Below are 23,556 nucleotides of genomic sequence, written 5' to 3' on the forward strand. Positions count from 1 at the left end.
CGTACGGAGTCCCCTCCCTACTCCGTCTGTGCCTATCCTGCGTACCTACAGTAGTCCTGACTGCTCCGTACTAATATTCCCTACCTAGTAGGGACCTAGTAACTAATCCGTCCGCATGGCAGCGCCCACAGCACCAGGCGCCCAGTCGCTCACCCACACCCACTGCAGACCGCGCACCCCCACCAGGCGCCCATCCTACTCCACATGGCCAGGCCGCCGCTCCTCCCTAAACAGGCCTCCCCCGGGCCTGTGTTTGGGCGCTCCTTCCCCGAAAGCACTCTTTTCTTCCTTCCTTCTTTTCTTGCAATCGCTTGGCCTTTCCTTGGACGTAAACCACGCACAGGCCAGGATCCTCCGTTAGCCAGTTCGAGACAGTGTCTTGTCGGCAGCGTGGCTCCTGAGGCCTCCTCCGTACCGCTTCCTGCCCCTCAGCGCCCTCCTGCGACACACAGACATATCCCGTCACCCCGTGGCGGGCACGTTGTCCATGCATCATCGACGTTCTTCGTATTACCCTCTCCCATCCCCTCAGCCCCTCGTCGACTGCCTCGCCCAGCCAGCCCCGCTATTGGTGCTCGTTCCGTCTGCGGCGTCATCTTCTTCCATCCTAGGCTGTCGAAGACTCAAAGAAGAGGAAGAAGATCGAAGGCCACAGCCCGCCGCGACGCATCCGACGCGACTAGACCAGGCTGCCCAGTCCCCGGGCCCACCCGGTGGCCTTTTCCTTGGGTCAGTAGAAACGAGACTAGTCGCGCCTTGGCTATCGCCAGCGACTCCACCCTTCATCGATAATGCTGCTGCTTGCACTCTTCTTATTGTTGCCCTCACACTGCCCTGGCCATCTTGTGGCCCATTCCGTAGGCGGCGGTTGTCTGCCAGTCACGGCGCTGCCCCCTCTCGATCGTGTCAGACCCCAACCAAACTGAACCCTCGCCAGCGAACCACCTAACTACGGAGTTCTCCTATTCAAAATCTCTTCAGACCGGTCCGGTGCCCAGGTGGCTCCTGTGAAATTACAGGACATCGCTTTGTAGCAACTTTGTCTCTTCCTCTCTTGCGTCATCTGCTTCTTTACTTTTCTTTTCGTTTGATGGGAGGAGTTTTGTTGATCGTCATTTCGCATTGGCTGACCCTCTGTAAACTGCACGTATATAAACAAGCACAGAACTGTACAGGAGCAATTTGTCTGGGACGAGTGGTGCTCCCGGGGCCGGAGGAGTTTGTCGCCGCCCCGTGGCAAAAGCAACTACTGTAGGGAGCTCGCTGAGGGTGGAACCCGCCAGATGCAACGGATTAGCTGGAGTGCCATACTACCAACAACCACCCCTCCCCCTCTGCCTTAGTTACCTTCTCCCATTGTCCACTCCGGTCGGCCATTTGCGCGCTATCGAGTGCGATTCCGTGGAACCGGAGCTCAAATAGTTCCAGTCACTGATCGTGCTCCCGTTTAATCTGCCTACCCAGCGCGGTCTCTCCAGATCCAGATCTCCCTGGCCCCTCCGTCTCTGCTTCGAGATTCACCTCCCCCGGCCCGTGTTGCTTGTCGATCCGGCCTGGCAATCAGCGGAAACTGGAACCTGCAAAGAGAAAGGCCTCTGTACGGAGTACGGTACGAGCACGATACGCGCCACGGACCACTCTTGACAACCATTTACGTCGACGCCTGCGCATCTCTGGTCCTCGTCGCTCAGCCAATCTCTCTGCCTGGAACTACATCCCCGGCTGCTTCCCACCCATCATCCTCATCTTTCCGCTCTCATTATCTTTTGTTTCTTTCCCCTGTGCCTCTGTCGTTGTCGACCTTACTCGTTCCTTTTCCCTATCTTGCACAGTGTGAGAGAGAGAAAGAGAGAGAGAGAGAGAGAGAGAGAGAGAACGGGGGGAAATAGGAAAGAGCAATCCCAGGTCAAACTTGCACTTCTTTCCCCCGCTCACCAACAAACGAAACCCCCTCCACCCTCCTCCTCCTTCCCCAACTAATCGGCGACAAAACTCCGGAGAGTTTGTTATTAAGTATTCCCTTCAGCCGCGTTGCACGAAACCTTGACTTCAACTGTCAAACCCTGCTGCTACTGCTGCTGCCTTCCCCTCTCTTCCTCTCCCCGTATCTCGTGTGCCTGAGTTTTAGGTTCCAACCTACGTTCGTGGACAATGGTCAACAGCACGGCGGCGGTGTTGGAGCCGACGTATACGGGATACGTTGCGACGACGCATGATGCCCTGATTCTGTTCGAAGCCTGTCTTACCGGCGTCCTCCATCATGTCCCCCGGCGACCTCACGATCGGGAACGCAGTCATCTGGTGCGCAGCGGCAGCGTGTTCATCTACGAGGAGAATTCGTCCGGTATCAAACGATGGACGGACGGCGTGACCTGGAGTCCCAGTCGCATCCTGGGGAATTTCTTGGTCTATCGCGAGCTCGATAAACCCTTTCCACCAGGCGAGAAGAAACGGGCGATGAAAAAGGGCAGTCGACGACCGGGCCAGTCGACCCGGCCTGGAGAGCCCTATCCGCGACCAGACAGCAACGGGCAGTCCTACTCTCCCACCACAAACTCGTCGGGTCCGTTTGGGGACCGCACCCCGCAATCCGAAGTCGAGCGAGCGCTGGTCGGTTCTCTCGTCGATTCGTATGGATTCAAGGACTCTGGGCTGGTCAAGAAGACGATGAGTGTGACCGTCTCGGGAGTGACTCATCACCTGGTTTCCTACTACAGCGTGGAGGACGTGTTGAAAGGCGTGTTGAGTCCACCCTCGATGGTCGAGTCGTTGCGATACATCCGGCCTCGCGCGGAGCTCACCTCCAAGCAGAGTTTCCGCGCCCCCATCGATGATCTGGATACCGGATTGGATAATCCCAACGATCCCACCCAGGCTCTCTACGGTTATCGTCATGCCCTGATCGCTCCTCCGAGTTACGGATTGCCCAGCCCCCATCCGGACTACTACATGCATAGCTCGCCGTATGGGACGCATCCATCTCAACCGGGACCGATGTCAGGTTACCCTGGCGCGCCGCTGCAGTCTGCGTCGACCGCGTATCTTCCAGCTCCGCCGGGTTCCTCCCAGATGCCCGTGAAAGCCGATGCCGAGAACTCTCCATTCCGCTATGGCACGGGGTTTGAATCCCTCAACCAGAATCATATCCCCACGACCATCCCACCGACCTTGAACACCACAGCCGTTCCTAATTCCCTGAATGATCGGAATCGGTCTCAGCAGACCAGCAGCCCCACCATCTACCGAAATCTGTCCCTGTCATCTCGCACTCTTCCTAACGATACCACCGACGGGTCGACGTCCGCGGCGACGTATTCACGGGGCAGCTTCAGCATCTCAGGAGCGTTGGATAACAGTTCTAATCAATCAGCATCCACACCGTTTGATCCGACGGTCTCTCGACGGGACTCCAACCCGATCCCTCCGTCGTATTATGGCGGCAGCGATAGACAGAATTACTACGTGGGAGCGGCGGCAGCTCATTCGAATTATCCCACTGCTCAGCCAATTTCGGCATGGACTACCACTGCACCAGCCCAGCCGCAGATGTAAGATGGGCAGTTACACTTTCGAGGTGGATATAATCCACGAAGGGGGGTTTTTTTTATTTTTTATTTATTATTTATTATTTTTTTAACGGGTTTATGGCGTTCCCATTTCCCATCGATCTCATCAACTCCAGAATGATTCCCAGCGATGTCTTTGCTTTTCCGGACGGTCTTCTCCCTCTTTTCCTGCCCACGACGCGGTTTTGCCGGTGGGCTCTCTTCCGCAGGTTCGCTGTGGCTCATCAAAAGCATCGGGAGGTAGTTGAATGATTCGTTTTGCTGTTTTATTTGTATGGGGGCTGCAGGTGTTGGTGCTAGGCCGGTTTTTTTTTTCGCCTCGGTATTTCTACTCTACCGGATTATGTGTTTATGAACCACGGCTTGGTCGGGTTTGTCGGTTAGGCTGGGGCGGTTATATCTATTTTGCGTTCTGTGATGTGATTCTGTCTGTCTACTAACTGTATGTTTCTTCACCATGAAGATGGGATTGCGTGGGCTAAGGTACTTGGGAAGAAGCAAAAGAAAAAGAAAAATAACGGATTTACCGCTGCTGAAGCAGTCGTACGCTTTGTACCTGTCTGTCTCTCACACACTCTCTTTTTTCCTTCTGTCTCTTTGTATTCGGCAATGATTTGGTCTTCAGAGGATGTAATTACGATTGTCACTACTATGGTATGCTAGCTAGCAAGCCAAGCAAAGTTTCAGTTTGCTGGTTGTGTTTGTTTTTTTTTCCCTGTCCCGTCCCGTCAGTGGTCACCCGTGTTCCTTCCATCGTTTTCCATCGTGTCTCAGGGAGTGGACTTGGGTGAACCCCTGTCAGTGTGACATTCGGAACAATTCCGCCTGGATTAATTAACCTACTTATTAGTTAACTCAAAAACTAAAACCAGCACAGGAAGAAAAAAAAAGGCGAGACGAAAAAAAAAGGTTATTGATTATTGATTATTGATTATTATTATTATTATATATAAAAACTTTTTTTTTTCCCTTCCCGCCCTCAGACTCCTTCGGTGAGTCTAAGGGCGATAATTAATTAATTAATTATTTACTAACCCTTCCCTTCCCTAACCGTTCCCTAACGGTTCGACCCGTCCTTGAACTCAAACCTTCGAATAATAATAATTAAATAATTCAAATTGATTTTGGTTAATGTCTTTTTTTTTGGTGTACGGAGTACACGTACCTAGTTTACTGCATGCACGTGCTCCGTACGCCCGGAGGTTTGTTTCAAAAGGTAGGGAGGTACAGTGCGTAGATCCTCTTAATAGTTTCCTTACTTACTACTGTCTATTAATAAGTATTGTAGTTATATTGACTTGTTAGGTATGTACTACATAGGTATATAGATAATAGTACTGTAGCTCTTTGCTACTTTTTGTTCATAGGTACTTGATAGTTTAATTAATAATTATAGAGAGTTGATAGATGATAGATGGGTGCAGTGGGGGGGATCTATATAATAATATACAGTGCAGGGCAGGAACTACTGAGTTAAGTAATTAGTAATCAATTGATTTTTTTTTCGATTTATTTCAAATTATATTATTGTTGTGACGGTCCGAACTAGGCGGTGCACTAGGCGGTGAGGCATATTGCTGGCAGAATCCGTGAGATATCTCGCTGGACCTCGTAGATAGCTTCTTTCTCCCCCAGCTTAGTCTCTTCGTTCTGAACTGCCTCATAGCTTCTAGATAAACCTACTAGCTAATGGGATTTGGGTTTGTTACAACTACTATATCTTTATTGACTACTCCCTAGATAGACTGTTCCTAGTTTATTGTTAATGAATACTTGGGTAGGTACCTGGGCGGGCCTTCCTAATCCAGTCCACCATAGCTAGCTACCCTTAGGGTAATCATCATAAGCCTTCTCTTTAGAAAAGGAATTCCCCTTAAGAGTAGTTAGTACTACTGATACTCCTACTATCTTAATGCTCCTCCTTTATAATATGTTTTAGTTAGGGATATTTCTCATTAATCAGGCACAATAATAGGGTGAAAGGGGGATCAATCTATCCTTATCCCCATACTATCCTTCTTAAATAGTATTGTGACTGGGTAGTATCTGTAAGGCCTTAAACTTTCTTTTTACAAAACAAGAAGATATCATATGCATTGCCTCCCGTGACTATTTTACTCCAATAAGGTTAATGAGACTAAGTAGTATCAGCAAACGGTAGTTTTAAACTGGCTCATATGATCATAGTCGATAGCTTTACCATTAATTCATATTATAGGTAGATTAGATAGGTGGAATTACAAATCCTCGAGGACATTCGTTATTTGATAACTTTATTGCTTGCCTCATAGTAATAGGTATCAGGGGAAGCAATATCATAGTCAAATCAGAAAAGGAGGAGGGGGTTGCTTCTTAATTTGTCGGAAACAGTAACCGGGTCAAGGAGCGGAGTCAATTCAACCGTAAAAGGAGCTGAGCTCATCTTAGCTTCATCCATATAAATAAAAATGATATGTATGGACTACTACTTAGACCCCAGCACCGCATTGAGGTGCGAGCTCATCGCTGGGGTTCTATAAGATATTTAATATTGAGATTTTTAGCCTAGAATGAGATAATATTAAATCAAATTGCGGGAAAGGCTAAGCTTCTTTTATCTATATTGTTATCATTCGTGCATATGTCTAATGAACCCTCGAGGTAGGTCGGCTGATCTGTAATACATCTCTATATCCTGATTATCATTCTTCTTCTATTTTCAGAGAGCTCCCGTTTTTTTTTCTACTCTAAGACTATGCGCGCTCTACCTGCATACTACCTACCTAATAGCTAGTAGCTATACTGCAGCACATATGCTCAGCCATAGAAACAGTCAGGCATACAATTCACCCTCCCACGAGGATTGGATTCTACATAGTCAGATCTAGATACAGTCAAATATGGGGAAAGATGAAAGTGATGAATGGCTCAATGTCGAATATCTTAAATGTTGACTATTCAGTAATAATATATAGCTTAATAATGAATGACTCAGTAAGAAATTGGCTCGACTTGGGGGGTCCCTTCATAAGGCAGGGAAGGGTTTCAACAAGGGTAAGTAAAGTAAGAGGGCTCAAAATTTCAACAATGCAGATCCCTCTGTCTCTCTATATTACCATTTCATGACCGTAAGGGTCCGTTAATGCGTCATACTTGATACTTCTAACTATTTACCTAATATTAATATCGATGGCGGTCCATCCATCCTACAGTAAATGGATGTCCCTCTGTATCGATCTGGTGACTTTACTAACTCCATGCAGTAATTATGGACCTTCCATGTCCTGGACTCGTGGTCTGCCCAATCCTTTCTCTCCTCACACTTCAACCGTTTGTACCCTACAAGATGGCAAGTTAATAGAAATTGCCCAAAACAGGGCTTGTAGCTCAGTGGTAGTAGCGCCTTTTGTATATGTTATATAATTGCAGGAGGCCTTCAACGCTCGCTTCTAGTCCTCTTATTTCTACATCCTTAATCAAACGAGGAGTCAATAAGGAAGTACAGAATTTATCAAATAAGGATTTTGATAATTTTTGAACAGTAAATATACAAATAAAGGAGATAAGGGGAAAAGGGACAGAATTCATTATCTTGTTAAAGACGATGAAAAGGCATTATTTATCCCCGAGAAGAAAGTTAGGGGAGCACATTTATTACTACGAAATTTATTTACTCGGATGCAAGCAAGGCTTTTTGTAGCCATTATAATTATAATCGTGTCTACCAGAGATCTATATCTCATGAGGGAGGGACAAGCAACATTACTACTATATACCACCGACGGACTCTTCTCTAATTTCCAAGTTCAGCTGCCCAAATAGTCCTGAAAAAGGCACTATGATTGGTTGTTTTTTTTTTTCATTATTTCAGAGTCATTTGTCGAATGCTGTCTCAGAGCCGGCTTTACGCTTGATACGCGGCGACTGGAGCAATGAGCAAATACGAGAAAGGCAGGATCCTCTCCCAGGGGCCCATGGAAATTGTCATGTCGTAAATTTGTCCATTATAGACTAATGTTAATTTACTGTTCAGTACTGAGAGCATTATTACCTCTGTCAGTGTGGCTGAATGATGCGCATACCATTTATTCAAAACCGTAATTGGGCATGGGAAATCCATATCTAGAGCTAGGTGGGAAGCCTGCCTGGGAAGTGGATAGATGATAAAAACTATATAGTAGGATAGTAGGTAGGTCTCAGGGGCAAAAAGTTTCTGGCATAGTCTAGGTATTTTCTCAGTTGAGTGAAGCAAGAAGACTGTAAGGCCTGTTTGAAGGAAATCATCTACTAAGAGGACAACGTAAAAGAAAAAAAAAGGAAATGAAAAGAAAGAAAGAGAGACAGAGAGAGAATGTTGGAGTTAAAGGAATTGAACCCTTGACCTCTGACAATTTACAAGTCATGTGCAAAGGTTACGCTCCTTCCTTCTACAATACTCCTGATACACGTGCAGTGGAAAATACAAGGACAACCCTTCGTTTCTGAGGCTCTTATGCTCTGTCTACTTACCAGCAATTGACTCATTGTAACTACAGCCATTGTCTCCATATCACTCTTTGCTCTTTGAGAGGAAAATGCAACTTATTCTATCACAACGTCTGGGGCTAGGACTGTCAGCCATATAGATACCTCGCTTGCCCGCCTTCTTCCACAATCCAAGCTGCTTCTTCCTCATCTCCATGCCTACTGAGCTCATTCACGTAGTTGGGATTTCATCTAACTGCCGGATTCGACCAGTACATTTCTTGATAAGATTGAGGCAATATACCTGGACAAGTCATGGCAAGTGGTATTTCATTGAGTTTCTTTTAACGTACTGATTGTTTTTATTTAGAATTTATAGAAATACTGCTGCATTACTGGCAGAGTCAAGAGGACGGAACTCAGATCCAGATCTGGTTCTTGTGAATGACAAATGTACAATATCTTTATTGTCAGAAGCTCCACAGTCAGAAGTACCTTTTACGACGTCAACGCACTCGCTTACAATCAGATCGTCAAATATCACAAGAAATGCCTCGCTACTGTCTCATTCTTGAAACATGAGGCTGTTCCTGCGCTCTTCCCACAACTCAGAAATCATCATCCAGTATTGAAGTTACTGTAGGATTTGAAGATGGCACTTTTGACGTCTATGACCTGGACGGTGTCAAGTCGTCGACAGGGTGAACCGAAGTATACCAAGCATACTACAGTTCGACGTGCTGTCCGCGCCAGTATGGATGTGACATGGACGTTGGGTTCTTTTTTTTTTAAGAACATGGACATCTGGTACTATGCGTTTCCCCAAAGAACCCAGAATATTGCAAAAATCTGCATACAAGAAATTTACCAGGAAGTTTAAGAGTATGATCAGCAATTTGAGTGCAAGATGCGTTATTTGGACAAAAAGCAACGTGGTTGGTAATGGCTCATTATTCTACTCAGTATTTTGACAAACTGCGGACAACCCACAGGTTCCGACAGTCTATGCTCTCAATATACATATTAACAGAGAGCATGGATCAATATCTGCATGTCAACACTGTGGGTTAGAGTTTGGCCCGAAAAGTCAGTTGTGATTGACATGAAACACAGGCAATCTATCATCAGAATCCAAACCCCAAACTTGCAGAACAGAGATCCTATGCAATGAGACAAGCAGAAAAATCTCAAAAGCCAGAGACCTGCATCAGACAACTCCTATACTTTTTACGATGAGATTAAAACAAAGTCTTCAAACTTTCCACCTATCTCATCTATCGAGGTGAAGGAATGTGTCGTTATCCGTACTGTGACCTTCTGGTAAGTTACCTCAGTCTTTGATTTCTCTTTAGCTAATCTAATCTATACATGTAGACTAGATCGGCGAACCTGCTAGGCTTGGAACCTACTATCGTCTCAAACGCAGCTTCGAGTACCAACGACCTGCAACTGGGCATATGTTTCCGGTCTATGAAAAGCAGCATCAGGATAGACTAGACTGGCTAGCTAGATGCACATTCCATAGCAAAGAAACTGTCGAGCTGGACCAATCCCAGAATATAGTAGCTCTCCTCAAAGTTCAAACCAGTCGAGTTGAGCAGAGCAAGACCTGCAAGGCTTGTCTCAAATAAAAAAAAAATATTGGCTCATAAAATAGAGAGAAGGGAGAGAGGGAAGGGATATCAACTATGGGACAACACTTAGGTAAGATGGGAGGAGCGGAAGCAGTTATGGATGGACATGTCAGCCTGACCTTTCCTGGGAAACATGTTCATTTTATTCTTCTCGCCCATTTATATCGTAGATTCTATCCTCATTCTGATACTATTTTTTTTTGTTCCACAGACAGAATTATTCTGCATCCTCATGTTTGACCCAGGTCGTATCGGTATAGTTTATGATACTCTAGCGAGCAGTGATCACTGCAACCGGGACAACTGTCAATCCTAAAATCTTAGAGTATTTCACAAATAGACTCATACTTTATTGTTTCCTTAGAAAATAGCTATCTACCGATCCGAGTGTCGAGACTTAGGTGGGAAGCTTTTCACCACCGGCTTATTATGGACGATCAAGGGCGTTATGCAAGCAATTTTTGCATTTCTCAAGTTAAGCCTTTGAGAAGCTTGTCAGCGAATATATTAGCTATCAGCGCCTAGGGGTTCCAGAATCAAAGCGATCTCACCCATGAAACAAAACATTATCCGAGACAAAGAACGGGGATGGAATTAGACTGACCTCTCCCTCGCCCCCTAGGATTTGGGTTTATAGCCAGCCTAGATTCTAATGATTTTGATCTTCCCTAACCATAGTCATTAGTCCTGTCAACTAGGAGTTCTAGTGCTAGTCAAAATTGATCGCCTTGATTATTTGTAATTGAGCTGACACTATCTATAAGTTGAACAAACTTGGTGACGGCTAACGAGCACAGTTCTTGTGTCATTCGTTCTCGAGGGATTAGTGCTATCTGTCCGTCGTATATGCAGGATTCATCTAGTATTCATTCGAGATTTTTATGTCTAGTCCGTTTGAGAATAGTACAGTAGTTATACAAGACTATAAGCAAGGTGAATTGATAGAAAGGAATCAGAACGAGACGTTGTTAACACTAGACAGGAACAGTCATGAGACAATGATGTAGAGAGAATTGTCAGCGTTACAGGCTCCAAGTCATCCAGCAAGACTGCAGTCAAATTCTCATTGAGATTGATACTCAGAAGAAGAAGAAGAAGAAGACTCCTACGGACCTGACCGGCTATTTATGCCGAAATCTAGGCTGATTCTGTAGTATAGGCCTACCTATTTTTGGCTCGTAGTTCTGATTATTACCTTTCATTATTACGGTCTTTGATCTTATCGATCATGTCGATCAGCGTTTTCTCGAACCTTCCTAGACTTGCATTTCTGGAAGGCTGTTAGAGCTGTCGCGGCACCTGAGGCTCTTGTCCATAGCCTACGCAATCAGCCTAGATTTGGGCATAATGGCTAGCCCGTCAGGTTCGTAGGAGATCCATCTTCCTTGATCTTTTCGATATGATTGTTAGATAGGCTAATTAGGATGACTTGGTGCCTATATCGCTGACACGTACTCCGTATACAGATGCGGCACCACGCAGATCAGGTTAGAGCGCTCGCAGGTCTGAAACTGCAGACTTCGCTATTTTATTGTAGTCTGGTATACTAGTTGATAAAGGCTGATTCTGAACGGGCAGATCCGTCGAATTTGGATTGATGTTCGTCTTTTCTCGTTGGACCAAGTAACAGACCTGATCTCCAGCAGAGAAGATCGGCATATTCTTCGAACTCTTCGACTCAATAGGGGGTCTAGACACAGAATGCGGCGCTGTCAAAGAGAAGGGACAACGCAGTGTAATTGAGCTGCATAGTGCATGATGTTGATTCGCTGCAGCGGTACGGAGTATATTTCCATCTGGATGGATCATGGATGCAGGATTAATAATGAATGATCTTCGAGAATCGGTGAGTTTTAGCGTGTGGTGGTCTGTTGTTATCATTGATTGGCTGGCAGCATCTGCACCAAATAGGAAAGTGAATTCCGCTAGGGTACCGGAAATCTACCCGAGAGGACCCCTATGATAGTATGCCCTGTGTCCTGCCCACGGTTTCGCGAGTTTTTTGGGCTTTTTTACCCCGTATTTCCTTTGTCGAGATTCTTCGTGCAGAAAAAATCCAGATGATTCTGATTCTTCTATTGTTAACTACGTGGCAGCTTAGGATTGTTGATTTAATTTATTGAACACGATGGATCAGCCTTCTCCAATGGTTAACCATAAACAGAACACGGATCCATCCGTATCACATCATTATGACTGTGGCTTACAAATCCACCAGCGCAACCCCACCAAGCCATTACGATGAAGTGATCGCGTCAGGGGTCAGCTCTTCGAGTGCAGAAAAAAAAAAGGAGAGAGAAATTTCCCCAATGGAAGGTATACCTCTGCAACCATTTCCGCCATTTCCCTTGCCTGTTTAGATAACAGGGAGATGCTTGATTGGGCCCAGAGTTCGGTTGCCGCCCGGGAAAATAACCAAATTCTGACAGTTTGCGTGCAACTTTGGAAGCGATCTTGCTGCCAGCCAATGAGAGACCAGACTCTATAACCACCCCTTCCGAACGCAGCAATTCCTGACTAATAGATAGGGAGGAAAAAAGAAAAAAAAATAATTAACTACCGCAGAAGGATCAAGTCACAGGAAAAAGATAAAGAAAAAGAAAAAAAAAAGTAAGCGAGAATCCCAGTCGACACCACTCCTATTGCATTGCATGGTTGACTACCTGCCTTCGGAGAATTTGACGGAAGTTTGCTGATAAGCGGACAAGAGATGATGATAATCACGAATCAAGTTCTTCTAGATGGCCTTCCAGATGCAAAAGACTCTCGAGTCAAGCTTTTAGGTGAGCGGAGCCGTAAGCTATCTGCATCCGCTATATGATCTACCTGGAAACTAGGTTAGCTGCATGGAGCCTGTCTTGCAGCCGGTTTTTAGATAGTTTAACTCCGGTGCTTGGACCCGCTGTTTGGAGCATTTTTCTTCCCCTTAAACCCGGAGTGGAGAAAGGAAAACAACAGAAGCGAAACGAACAGAAAACATCAAATGATTCAAATGAAATGTGTCGAGTGAGCAAGGTATGCGTTGGGCCTGGAATCGCCATGAATTAATTAACTAGGCTTAGTTCTTGTTAGGGTACGCGGCAGCTCAACGCCGACGGGATCGCCAGTTTAACTCCGGCATCCACCAAGCCACCATCTATGCTTCCATGCACGTTTGCTCCACCTCTGCGACCTCTGCTCTATTATTAATTGACTCCGACATGTGGTTGACTCACCGCTTGCTGCGTTTCGGAGCTCTGTCGAGTCAGTGTTTCCAAGCTCCCCGCCAGACTCCACCGAGTCTTCCACGGCTCTTGGTTCCTGACGTCGATGAGATGCCATCAGCACGCTAACCCCCCCCCCCGGTAGCTTGCATCTGACAAATCGAATTCGGAACATGACGCTGCACAGCGTTACGCCCGATATTGTTGTGGAGGAGGACTAGCCCGCCTAGATCCAGGACCTTATCTATCGGCTCCGCGATCATGGACCTTTTATTGAGTGCTTTCCCTTCACCTTTTCCTTCCTTTCTCTCTGCCTGTCAGACACTGCAATCTGCTTCCATTGATTGCGACTTCCCCTCTTCCTCACTTTCCTGCTGCCCCTTCTTTGGGGCTGCTACCACGCGTTTCTGATTGTTCTGGATTGCCCAAGTCGTGCGAACAACTTCACGGGCCTTTCTTTTGTCACGCTGTTTTCTGTCCTAAATTCCCATGTATCTATCACCATTCTAATCTGACAGCAGTTGCATTGGTCTCTTGTCATATACCTGCCAGAACGCAGCACGTTTGTAGCATTGACAAAATGGCGGCGACACCCGGGAGTAGCTCCGAAGAAGGACGGGCAGAGAGAGAGACTCCCCCAGAGTCGACGGAAGCATCCACGATTGCGAGCCCGTCGCAAACCAGCATCGAGGGCCGCTGGGGTGAGCGAGAGGGCGAACCGGTGTCTCGACATGCAGCCATGGAAGATTGGGAGGAAATGCGAAGGGAACTGACGCGTCTCAGCCTTCAGAGATCCCGCTCCGTCACTTCCCAACGCTTTCATCAGCCCAGTCGGTTACGTACGTCTCATAGTCAGAGAGGGGACATGAAAGATGAGGAATATGTGATGGATGCGGAGTCATCCGTAGAAGACTCGGACGTCGCTGCTGGAAATTTTGACCTCAGTGAATTCCTTCTAGGCGGGACTTTGGAACCGAGGACTACAACTGGAGAGTCGGCCAAGAAGGTCGGGGTTGTGTTCAAGAACCTGACGGTCAAAGGCGTGCAGTCCTCGGCATCTTTCGTGAAGACGCTACCCGATGCAATCATTGGCACCTTTGGACCCGACCTTTACCGTATCGTACAATTTTTCTTCCCAGCGATCCGGTTTGGGAAGCGCCCCCCAACCAGGGATTTGATCCGTGATTTCAGCGGTGTCGTTCGAGACGGAGAGATGATGATGGTCCTGGGCCGGCCCGGAGCGGGATGTACGACCTTTTTGAAGGCCATTGCAAATGACCGCGCCGGCTATGCGGCGGTTTTGGGCGAGGTCAGCTACGGTGGTATTCCGGCGGAAGAGCAGCACAAGCACTTTCGGGGAGAAGTCAACTACAATCCTGAAGATGATCAGCACTTTGCAACCCTCACTGTTTGGCAGACGCTCAAGTTTTCGCTGATGAATAAGACCAAGAAGAATGATCAAGCGAGCATACCCATCATTATCGAGGCCCTGATGAAGATGTTCGGCATCAGCCACACCAAGAACACTCTTGTCGGCAACGAGTATGTGCGGGGTGTCTCTGGCGGCGAGAGAAAGCGTGTCAGTATCGCCGAAACGTTGGCGACGAAGTCGACCGTGGTCTGCTGGGACAACTCGACCCGAGGCTTGGATGCCAGCACTGCTCTGGATTATGCCAAGTCGCTGCGGATTATGACCGACGTCAGCCGGCGAACGACGTTTGTCACGTTGTACCAGGCTGGAGAGGGAATATATGAGCTCATGGACAAGGTTCTGGTTATCGATGAGGGACGGATGCTCTACCAAGGACCAGCAAAAGAGGCCAAGCAGTACTTTATAGATCTTGGCTTCTACTGTCCTCCGCAAGCGTACGGTTCTCCTGCACCTAAATCTAAACTTGCAGATTGGCTAACTCACCACTAGGACGACTGCCGATTTCCTTACCTCTCTTTGCGACCCCAATGCGCGCCAATTCCAGCCTGGTCGTGAAGCCTCCACCCCAAAGACGGCTGAAGAGCTTGAAGCCGTGTTCCGGAAGAGTGACGCCTATAAACGTGTCTTGGACGATATTGCTGCGTACGAGAAGTGGTTGCAAGACACGGAAAAGGCAGATACCCGTCGATTCCAGCAATCCGTGGGGCAATGTATGTTCCAACTATTTCTCTTTTAATCTCTCTTTTTATATCCTGCTAACAATCAAACAGCCAAGAGCAAGACTGTATCGAAGAAGTCCCCGTACACGGTCTCCTTCCCGCGACAGGTCGCAGCATGTGTGAAGAGGCAGTTCTGGCTCTTGTGGGGTGACAAGACTTCTCTGTACACCAAGTTCTTTATCATCATCTCGAACGCTCTGATTGTCAGCTCCTTGTTCTACGGCCAATCCCTGGATACTAGTGGAGCATTCTCAAGGGGTGGTGTACTCTTCTTCTCCGTCCTGTTCCTTGGCTGGCTGCAGTTGACCGAATTGATGCCTGCGGTGTCGGGAAGAGTGATTATCCAGCGTCACAAAAACTACGCCTTTTATCGACCTTCGGCAGTCTCAATCGCCCGGGTCGTTGTTGACTTTCCGTTTATCTTCACCATGTGCGCGATTTTCACGGTCATCGTATATTTCATGGCGGGGTTGGATGTGAACGTATCCAAGTTTTGGATCTTTGCGCTTTTCGTGTACACGACTACGATCTGCATCACGTCAATGTACCGGATGTTCGCAGCCCTTTCTCCGACGATAGACGACGCAGTTCGATTCGGAGGAATTGGTAAGTTCCAACACCCGAAACGAGATTTGTGATCAGTGACACTGACGAGGAAAGCTCTGAACTTGCTGGTCATCTTTGTCGGATACGTAAGTGCTGCAATTCGTCTGATTTTCGGGTTAATCTAACTCCTTCTAGGTTATTCCCAAACCTACTCTGATCCGTGATTCCATCTGGTTTGGCTGGCTGATCTACGTCAACCCCATTTCGTATTCCTACGAAGCCGTCCTCGCAAATGAATTCTCCGACCGTGAGATGGACTGTGCCCCGTCGATGCTTGTTCCACAGGGTCCAGGTGTCGATCCCGCCTATCAGAGCTGTTCCTTGCCAGGGTCGCAACTTAATAATAAAACCGTCTCCGGAGCGGCATATCTCGAAACTTCATTCAATTTGTGAGTATTCCTGAGGTGATTTCCAGAGCCATCGCTTACGTTCGTAGTACACGGCATCACCTGTGGCGGAACTTTGGTGTAGTCATCGCCTTCACTGTGCTGTACATTCTTGTCACCGTCATTGCGGCCGAGACTCTCTCCTTCGTAGGAGGCGGAGGGGGTGCCTTGGTCTTTAAGAAATCTCGGCGGACGAAAAACCTTGCTAAAGAACAAAGCAAGAACCGTGACGACGAAGAGGCAAAGCAGGTGGAGGCCAATTCGTCGGGAGGTACTTCTACTTCTACTGGAAACGATGAAGCGTTGAACAGTCTCACTACCAGCGACCGGATTTTCACCTGGTCCAATGTCGAATACACGGTTCCCTATGGCAATGGGCACCGGAAACTGCTCAACGGAGTCAATGGCTACGCTAAGCCTGGCATCATGATTGCTCTGATGGGTGCGTCAGGGGCAGGAAAGACCACCCTTCTCAACACGCTGGCTCAGCGCCAGAAGACGGGGGTTGTGACGGGAGATATGCTCGTCGATGGGAGACCTCTAGGACCCGATTTTCAGAGAGGAACGGGCTTTTGCGAGCAGATGGACCTGCATGACGGGACTGCTACGATTCGCGAGGCCCTGGAGTTTTCTGCCATCCTTCGACAAGATAGGAATATCCCCCGACAGGAGAAAATCGACTATGTCAACCGGATCATCAACCTGCTGGAGCTTGAAGACATCCAAGACGCGATCATCAACTCCCTCGGAGTGGAACAGAAGAAGCGGGTGACGATTGGAGTTGAACTAGCTGCCAAGCCTAATCTTCTGCTGTTCCTGGATGAACCGACCAGTGGTCTAGACAGTCAAGCGGCCTTCTCGATTGTGCGGTTTCTCCGGAAGCTGGCTCAAGCGGGCCAGGCCATTGTGTGCACGATTCACCAGCCTTCGTCGATGCTGATTCAACAGTTTGATATGATCTTGGCCCTGAACCCTGGTGGCAACACGTTCTATTTTGGACCTGTCGGCCAAGATGGACGTGACGTGATCCAGTATTTTGCCGAGCGCGGGGTCGTGTGCCCTCCATCGAAAAACGTCGCGGAGTTCATTCTTGAAACGGCTGCTAAGCCCATTATCAGAAACGGGAAGCAGATTGACTGGAACGAGGAATGGCGGAACTCAGAGCAGAACCGGCAGGTCCTGCAAGAGATCCAACGCATCGTGGAGGAGCGCAGCAAGCTTCCACCTCCCGAGGTGGGCAAGCAATATGAATTCGCGGCGCCAGTAACGACGCAAACGGCCTTGCTCACGAAGCGACTTTTCCTGCAGTACTGGAGGGACCCCTCCTACTACTACGGGAAACTGTTTGTGAGTGTGATCATTGGCATATTCAACGGATTTGTAAGTCCCGTCCCAGATATGTGGGAATTTTCATTCTGCTAACTTATGAAAGACTTTCTGGCAACTTGGCGAGACGATCTCCAGCATGCAGGACCGGATGTTCTCCGTCTTCTTGATTATATTGATTCCTCCGATCGTGATGAACAGTATCGTCCCGAAGTTCTACATGAACCGTGCGTTGTGGGAGGCTCGTGAATACCCTAGTCGAATCTATGGGTGGGTTGCGTTCTGTACGGCGAACGTCGTCTGCGAGATCCCAGCGGCGATCATTACGAGTATTGTGTACTGGTTGTTGTGGTACTATCCGACTGGTCTTCCGACGGACTCCAGTTCTGCGGGTTACGTTTTCTTGATGACGATGCTGTTCTTCTTGTTCCAAGCGAGTTGGGGTCAATGGATCTGCGCGTTCGCGCCGTCTTTCACGGTCATCTCGAATGTAAGCACTTACCCCTGTCGTCCGTCATGAAGATTGGTGGCTGACGTTCTGCAGGTCCTGCCCTTCTTCTTCACCATGGTCAACCTTTTCAACGGTATTGTACGGCCATACAGTGCATACCCCGCCTTCTGGAAATACTGGATGTACTACATCAACCCGACGACCTGGTGGTTCCGCGGCGTATTCTCCAGCATCCTCCCCTCAGCAAAAGTCGTCTGCGCTCCCCAAGAAGCAACATACTTCAACCCTCCCCCGGGACAGACTTGCGGCGAGTATGCCGGCAACTTCGTAGCCAACGTCGCTCGAGCGGGGTATCTGGCCAACCCCAACGCGACGTCCGACTGCAGCTACTGTCCGTACCGCGACGGCAGGGAGTACATGCACACGCTGAACGTGCACGACAACGACAAGTGGCGCTGCTTCGGCATCTTCCTCGCCTTTGTCATCATCAACTGGGTGCTGGTGTACTTTTTCATCTACACGGTGCGCATCCGCGGGTGGACGTTTGGCATGGGATACATCTTTGGCTTTGCTGGACGGGTGATCGACAGAATTAAGCGTGCCATCGCTGGCCTGACGACGAGGAGGAAGAAAGCTGAGAAAGTGGTGTCAGCCTGATATAACCCCATTTCTTTTTCTCGATATTCTTATACGTCCTCTCTAGAGCAGAGCGGAGGGGAACTAACACTTTCCGATGGACCGCTTTCACCGACCGAGCATATATCCAAAAGTGCTTCTTCTCTAATGCTCTATGCTGTTTATCTTAACGACATCGCATCATCATTCTATCCATTTTGTAATTGATTTTATTATTTTTTGCATAGCCTCAAGCGGGCGTTCGGCGCTTCTTCTTTTAATTCCCTTTTTATTTATTTATTAATTCTTTTTTTTCGGTTCAGTGTCGGTTGGTTCCTGCATCTGCATAGCGAATATTCCCAGAGCAGTCTTCATTCGATCTCGGGTCGATTGCGTCTCAGTTCCCCCCTTTTCTTCATTTTTCCCCCTTTTTCTTGTCCATTGTTGATTTTTGATTGTTGATATGATCATTCCCAACGGAAAAAAGGGGAAAGTGAAAAGCATCATGTCCACCTTTTTTCCAAACTCATTCAGCAGTTTTGGTCTGGATTGGAGGAGCTACCCACGCACATGCAAACGCAAGAGCAAGAGCAAGAGCATATATACATATACATGCATATACATACATATGTCAATACATATGTGAATTGACATTGATATATAGAGGAACAGAAAGAACACGAGGAACAGAACGCCCGCTATGCTAGCAGGATGGATCTAGACAGAGACGGAGACAGAGGTGGAAACGAAGAAAGACGGGGGAACAAGATACGATACGATAGAATAGGTAGTATATGCATGCCTGTATGCATGCATACATGCACATATGTTATTATAGAGAGACGACAAATTAGAAGAGAAAAAAAAAGAGAAATTAAATTAGATAAGAAAGCAGAAGGGGCAACCAGAGAAGAAACCAGAAAGAAAAAAGAAAAGAAATAGTAGCAACGCAGGAAAGGAAAATGGGCAAAGTTGAATCCCTAACTAAATAATTTAAATCGTATTTATTTATTTAATTCATTATTCCGAATGGTTGGTTGGATCTATCTGCCCTGTATATGATTAATCCATTGATCCTAGCTACCCTACCCAAGTCTAGTCTCCCTACCGGATGATTGAAAGATTGAAAGATTGAAAGATACCGCAAGTCCCTTTCCTTGCCCTTCCTTACCCTCCTTTTTTTTTCTCCCTGTCCTTGTCCAGTCCAGTCCAGTCCCGTTCCCACAGGTCTAATCAGACTAATCTAATCTAGTTTAACAATTACATACCCTCCAAATAAAACCACGGCTTCAAATCCGCTTCGTACGGACGAGCAGGGACGCGCATGGGCACGGGAACCGTGTCGCCGAATACGTCTTCAATATCCATATCCATAGCTTTGTCTCTGTTCTTCCTCTCTTTATCGTCGATTTTGCTGTCTCTATCATCGGGTGATGCTGGTGCTGGGCGAATGATGGGAACCAACACGCCGCATTCCCAGTTTCGGCAGTTGAGTTTTGGTTCTTTTGTGTTGCGGTCTTGGACGAGGCGGCCCCTGTTATAGCACGTAATATATTTGGTTAAAAGAGAGAAGGCAAGCCAAGGCGAGTCGGGATTCGAAAAAAAAAAGTTTCAATCAGGTATAGTCATGGGAATTGAACAAGGGAAAGTAATGGAAAGTTGAAACAAGAGAAACGAAGTATGTACATACCACGCACTCTCAGATAGATTCGCACTGCCGATATACGACCACGCCTCGCAGACAGACCCGTCCGCAAGCCGGATAGGCGTTTCAGGCCGCGCGAAAAGCATCTGCAGAAATCTCAGCCAATGGCCCGGTTCCAACAACAGGACAGTTAATTGTCTCTACCTTGTTATGCATCAACAACCCCTCCCGCCGACTGATACAGTCGCGCAGGACGTGGCGGGGGAATTTCGGTCCTGCGTACCATTTCGCCTGGAAGCAAATCGTCCCAGCAGACATCGGCCCGCCTTTGGATTCCTTCACTGTGCGCTCGGACGGGAAGTACACTCTGAAGTGATCCTTCCACTCTGCGCCGGTGGTCTTCTGGACAAGGATGCTGGGATCGGATGGGCTTTTGGCTGGGAACGTCTTCGCGGTGCGCAGGGTGAATTCCGTTAAGCCATCGTCGCCTGAGGCGTCAGAATGAGCCGGCAGAATAGCAAAACTTCTTCGTAGCAAAAACTTCCTACCTTGCGATGCGAGATAGATAGATCGCAGAAACTCATCCGTCAACGATCCGACAGAGGAGGTCTGTTTGACTTAGTTCTGTGCATGCAATATCGATCGAGCTACTTACGACAAAATCAATGTTCACTGGCTTGTGAGTTCGTAGGCCCAACGCCGTCACAGCTCTTCCTAGGCCGCAGTGACCGGTTCGTCTCCATGCGTCGCCGGTGTGGGATCCACCACTGTGACATGTCAGAACAATACAATACTCTTCTGGGTAAGGGGTAGGGAGGATTACATCGTATGAACAAAAGCAAACCGGGCGGTTTCGCTGAAATCGAAATCCGAAAGCTTCGCGATAAGATTCTCATGCAGCGTACTCGCGCGTAGAAAGTAGACGAGGTCCTCGAAAAAGGCCGTCGTGGGCTTTTCACTCGTGCTGTGTGCAGGCTTCTTTGGCAAGTCGATAAGGAAGACGGTCTAATCAATCGATATGAATCAGTAATTTGGCTCGTCTGCTGGTAGAGATCTCTTACATTCTCCATAACTCCGCCGGCTTCACCCCAGTCATAAGGTACCAGATTGGCGCTTGGAATGACGATTCGCAGATAGTTCGGGTGGAACAAGAGCATAAGTTTCGAATGCATACAATTGACCTGTCCGTCCATGGGCGGGAAGCACAATCGGAGATTGCTCATCTGCGCTGTTTCCGCCTCGTATTGACGTTTCTACAGAACAAGTCTCATCAGACACGAAAACAAGAGTCAACAAGACTTCGTCAAGGAGAATGCCTACCGTAGATTCCTCCTTCGCCTGCATCACCAAGACAAACCTGCTTCTGGCCGTGTCCAGCTTCGAGAACAGCCACTCCATATCCCATTGGAAGGCGCTCAGAATGGCAAGCTCCAGATCGGACCGCTGGAAGACTTCCTCGATCTTGATGTCGTCGCCCTTCCTGGGGCAGCCAAAGACCCATGTCTTCTTCACGACGCCCTTGGGGAACTGGATTGATGGGTTGGAGGATGGGGTCACATTCGTTGCTGGCTTTCCTTTTTCAGTCGCGGCTCTGGCATGAGATGAACTTGGTTGAGTCGTAGCTGGCTGACCCAAGCTTATATATGGATTGGACGACGATGTCGCTGCCTTTTCCTTCTCAGTCAGATTAGGTCTTGCTTTTTTCGTTTCCCTGCTCGCCGGCGGCGGCGAAATGTTCTGCTCAGCCTTCCGTTTCGCAACACGAGCCAGACGCTCCTCTTCTTGCTTTTTCCGGTCTATACCGAGTAGCCCAAATACGTTGGGAGGAGCAGAATTCGAATTGGAGTTCTTTCCTTTCTGAGAAGTGTGATGGGCGTCATTTTTGCCAACTTCTTCTGGCTGTGGCTGTGGAGAATGGCTATTCATCTCCTGCATCGACAACGCAATGGCCCTCTTCAGGTCTTCGTCTTCCTCATCATCAATCTCCTCAGCGGCAAGATCTACTGACCTGGCTGCCTGCGGACGCAACTCGTCGTCATCCGAATCAGCTGTGAGATCGACAACGTCGCGTTGAGTCCCTGCATGATGTTTTGAGGACTGATCTCTTAAAGACTCTTCAATCGCCATCCTCAGGGCCGGATCTTCATATTCCTCCGGATCCATTCTTAAGAATTTCCTCTCTGTTTCCGGAGAGTAGTACCTGCTCTGCAACTTCGATAGTGATGGTACCAGTGGAAAAGTCCTGATGGTGGATGGAAGCTGGCAAACGAGACGCAAGCGGCAGACTGAAGTCAACACGCTCATTGAACGATGTGCTATAGAGAGAAAATGTGAGACAACCCTATAAAAACAGTCTCACAAGGAGAGTAGACAAAGGAGGAGCGTTTGTTTACATGTAAGTAGTAGTAGTAACCATCTCTTAAATTCAGGCGGGAAGACACGACGCCAACGCGAGCGTGGTCTGGCAGGCCCTCCCTTCACTGAGCCATCAGGAGAGATCTTGTGATGAGGTGACTCCTCAAGAGACTCACTTGTAGCTTGCCTCGCGCTAAGTAATATACGATCTGTAGTTATCGCAGATGCTGAGTGTGATTCTGATTCGTCCACGATGACTGACTGCGCTGAGAGGTTCCAGTCACGTGGGTAGAGTGTTCCTGATGCAGTTAGTGCTGATCTTCGTTGCAGGAGACTAACCTTACGCATACTACAGAGTGAAGCTGGTTGCCAGGCTGCATCAGCATCAAGATCTGGGAATTGGATTCAAAGAATTTGTTTGATGGAGTTGTATGTATGTACTCTCTCTATATATGTAATGTACAGTATGGTTGTCATATGTTCATTCGTATTTGAAAGGATCAAGGGACTCTACACAGTACGGACGGAGTACAATATATCTTGTCTACTGGAAATCTAATGCACTTATCTGCTACTGTGCCAGACATATCCTACATTCTATGGGACAGTCAAACTGTGCCACGCCATAATCAGTCGAAGCAAAGCCATCAACTTGCAAGAATGAAAAGAGGAAAAGCGTTGCATTTGTAGGAGTAGGGCTGCCGAAAATTTTTTTAAGCAGTGTCAATTTTATTGCCGGTTTTCATCCATCAGATACCTGTGTTGAGCCTTGATAGAATCTCTGAATGGTGCCATTACTCTTTTCTGGAGTGCAGGCCGAAGAGTGATGACTAACAAGAACATCAATTTGCTGTAGTCATGCACACTGACATTGACACAGTATCAGAGAAATCAACATCGTCGTGTTGGACAACGTGTCTCAAACAAACGGGTATCAAACGGGTATCAGGAAACGTCTAGACTCGATAAATCCAAGTACGGAGCGAGTTGACCATGTGACAGCGTCAAAGGCCGATCGCCAATCTTTCGACACACATTCGACTTCTTTCGCCAATCCTGTCATGATGATCCCCGAAGGTATGTACTGTAAGCTGTAGATATCTTTTTGGAAGGAAGGAAGGAACAATTAACTGGACGAACGTCTCTCCGAGTCTGACTCCCCTTGTGGATGATCT

General features: G+C 47.7%; 5 protein-coding genes across 5 annotated transcripts; 4 read left to right on the forward strand and 1 right to left on the reverse strand.

Annotated features, from left to right (window-relative positions):
- Nucleotides 1-487: 487 nt before the first annotated feature.
- Nucleotides 488-949, forward strand: VTN77DRAFT_7185 (uncharacterized protein; the record flags this gene model as incomplete). Its single annotated transcript, XM_069423546.1, has 1 exon — nt 488-949. The coding sequence occupies one exon, from the start codon at nt 488-490 to the stop codon at nt 947-949; it is 462 nt and encodes a 153-aa protein (XP_069275542.1).
- A 1,202-nt stretch (nt 950-2,151) lies between these two features.
- VTN77DRAFT_7186 (uncharacterized protein) lies at nt 2,152-3,552 on the forward strand (the record flags this gene model as incomplete). The annotated part of the gene is made up of 1 exon (XM_069423547.1): nt 2,152-3,552. The coding sequence occupies one exon, from the start codon at nt 2,152-2,154 to the stop codon at nt 3,550-3,552; it is 1,401 nt and encodes a 466-aa protein (XP_069275543.1).
- Nucleotides 3,553-12,640: 9,088 nt separating this feature from the next.
- Nucleotides 12,641-12,975, forward strand: VTN77DRAFT_7187 (uncharacterized protein; the record flags this gene model as incomplete). Its single annotated transcript, XM_069423548.1, has 2 exons — nt 12,641-12,658; nt 12,706-12,975. The coding sequence occupies 2 exons, from the start codon at nt 12,641-12,643 to the stop codon at nt 12,973-12,975; spliced, it is 288 nt and encodes a 95-aa protein (XP_069275544.1).
- Nucleotides 12,976-13,426: 451 nt separating this feature from the next.
- Nucleotides 13,427-18,423, forward strand: VTN77DRAFT_7188 (uncharacterized protein; the record flags this gene model as incomplete). The annotated part of the gene is made up of 8 exons (XM_069423549.1): nt 13,427-14,712; nt 14,768-14,988; nt 15,049-15,603; nt 15,658-15,689; nt 15,739-15,992; nt 16,040-17,369; nt 17,422-17,805; nt 17,860-18,423. The coding sequence occupies 8 exons, from the start codon at nt 13,427-13,429 to the stop codon at nt 18,421-18,423; spliced, it is 4,626 nt and encodes a 1,541-aa protein (XP_069275545.1).
- A 1,218-nt stretch (nt 18,424-19,641) lies between these two features.
- On the reverse strand, nt 19,642-22,189 carry VTN77DRAFT_7189 (uncharacterized protein; the record flags this gene model as incomplete). The annotated part of the gene is made up of 8 exons (XM_069423550.1): nt 19,642-19,915; nt 20,072-20,172; nt 20,231-20,514; nt 20,575-20,635; nt 20,682-20,793; nt 20,850-21,031; nt 21,088-21,279; nt 21,347-22,189. The coding sequence occupies 8 exons, from the start codon at nt 22,187-22,189 to the stop codon at nt 19,642-19,644; spliced, it is 2,049 nt and encodes a 682-aa protein (XP_069275546.1).
- Between the last annotated feature and the right edge of the window lie 1,367 nt (nt 22,190-23,556).

The sequence above is a fragment of the Rasamsonia byssochlamydoides genome, assembly GCF_041956645.1.
Source record: "Rasamsonia byssochlamydoides strain NRRL 3658 unplaced genomic scaffold VTN77scaffold_58, whole genome shotgun sequence".
NCBI classification, from domain to species: Eukaryota; Fungi; Ascomycota; class Eurotiomycetes; order Eurotiales; family Trichocomaceae; genus Rasamsonia; species Rasamsonia byssochlamydoides.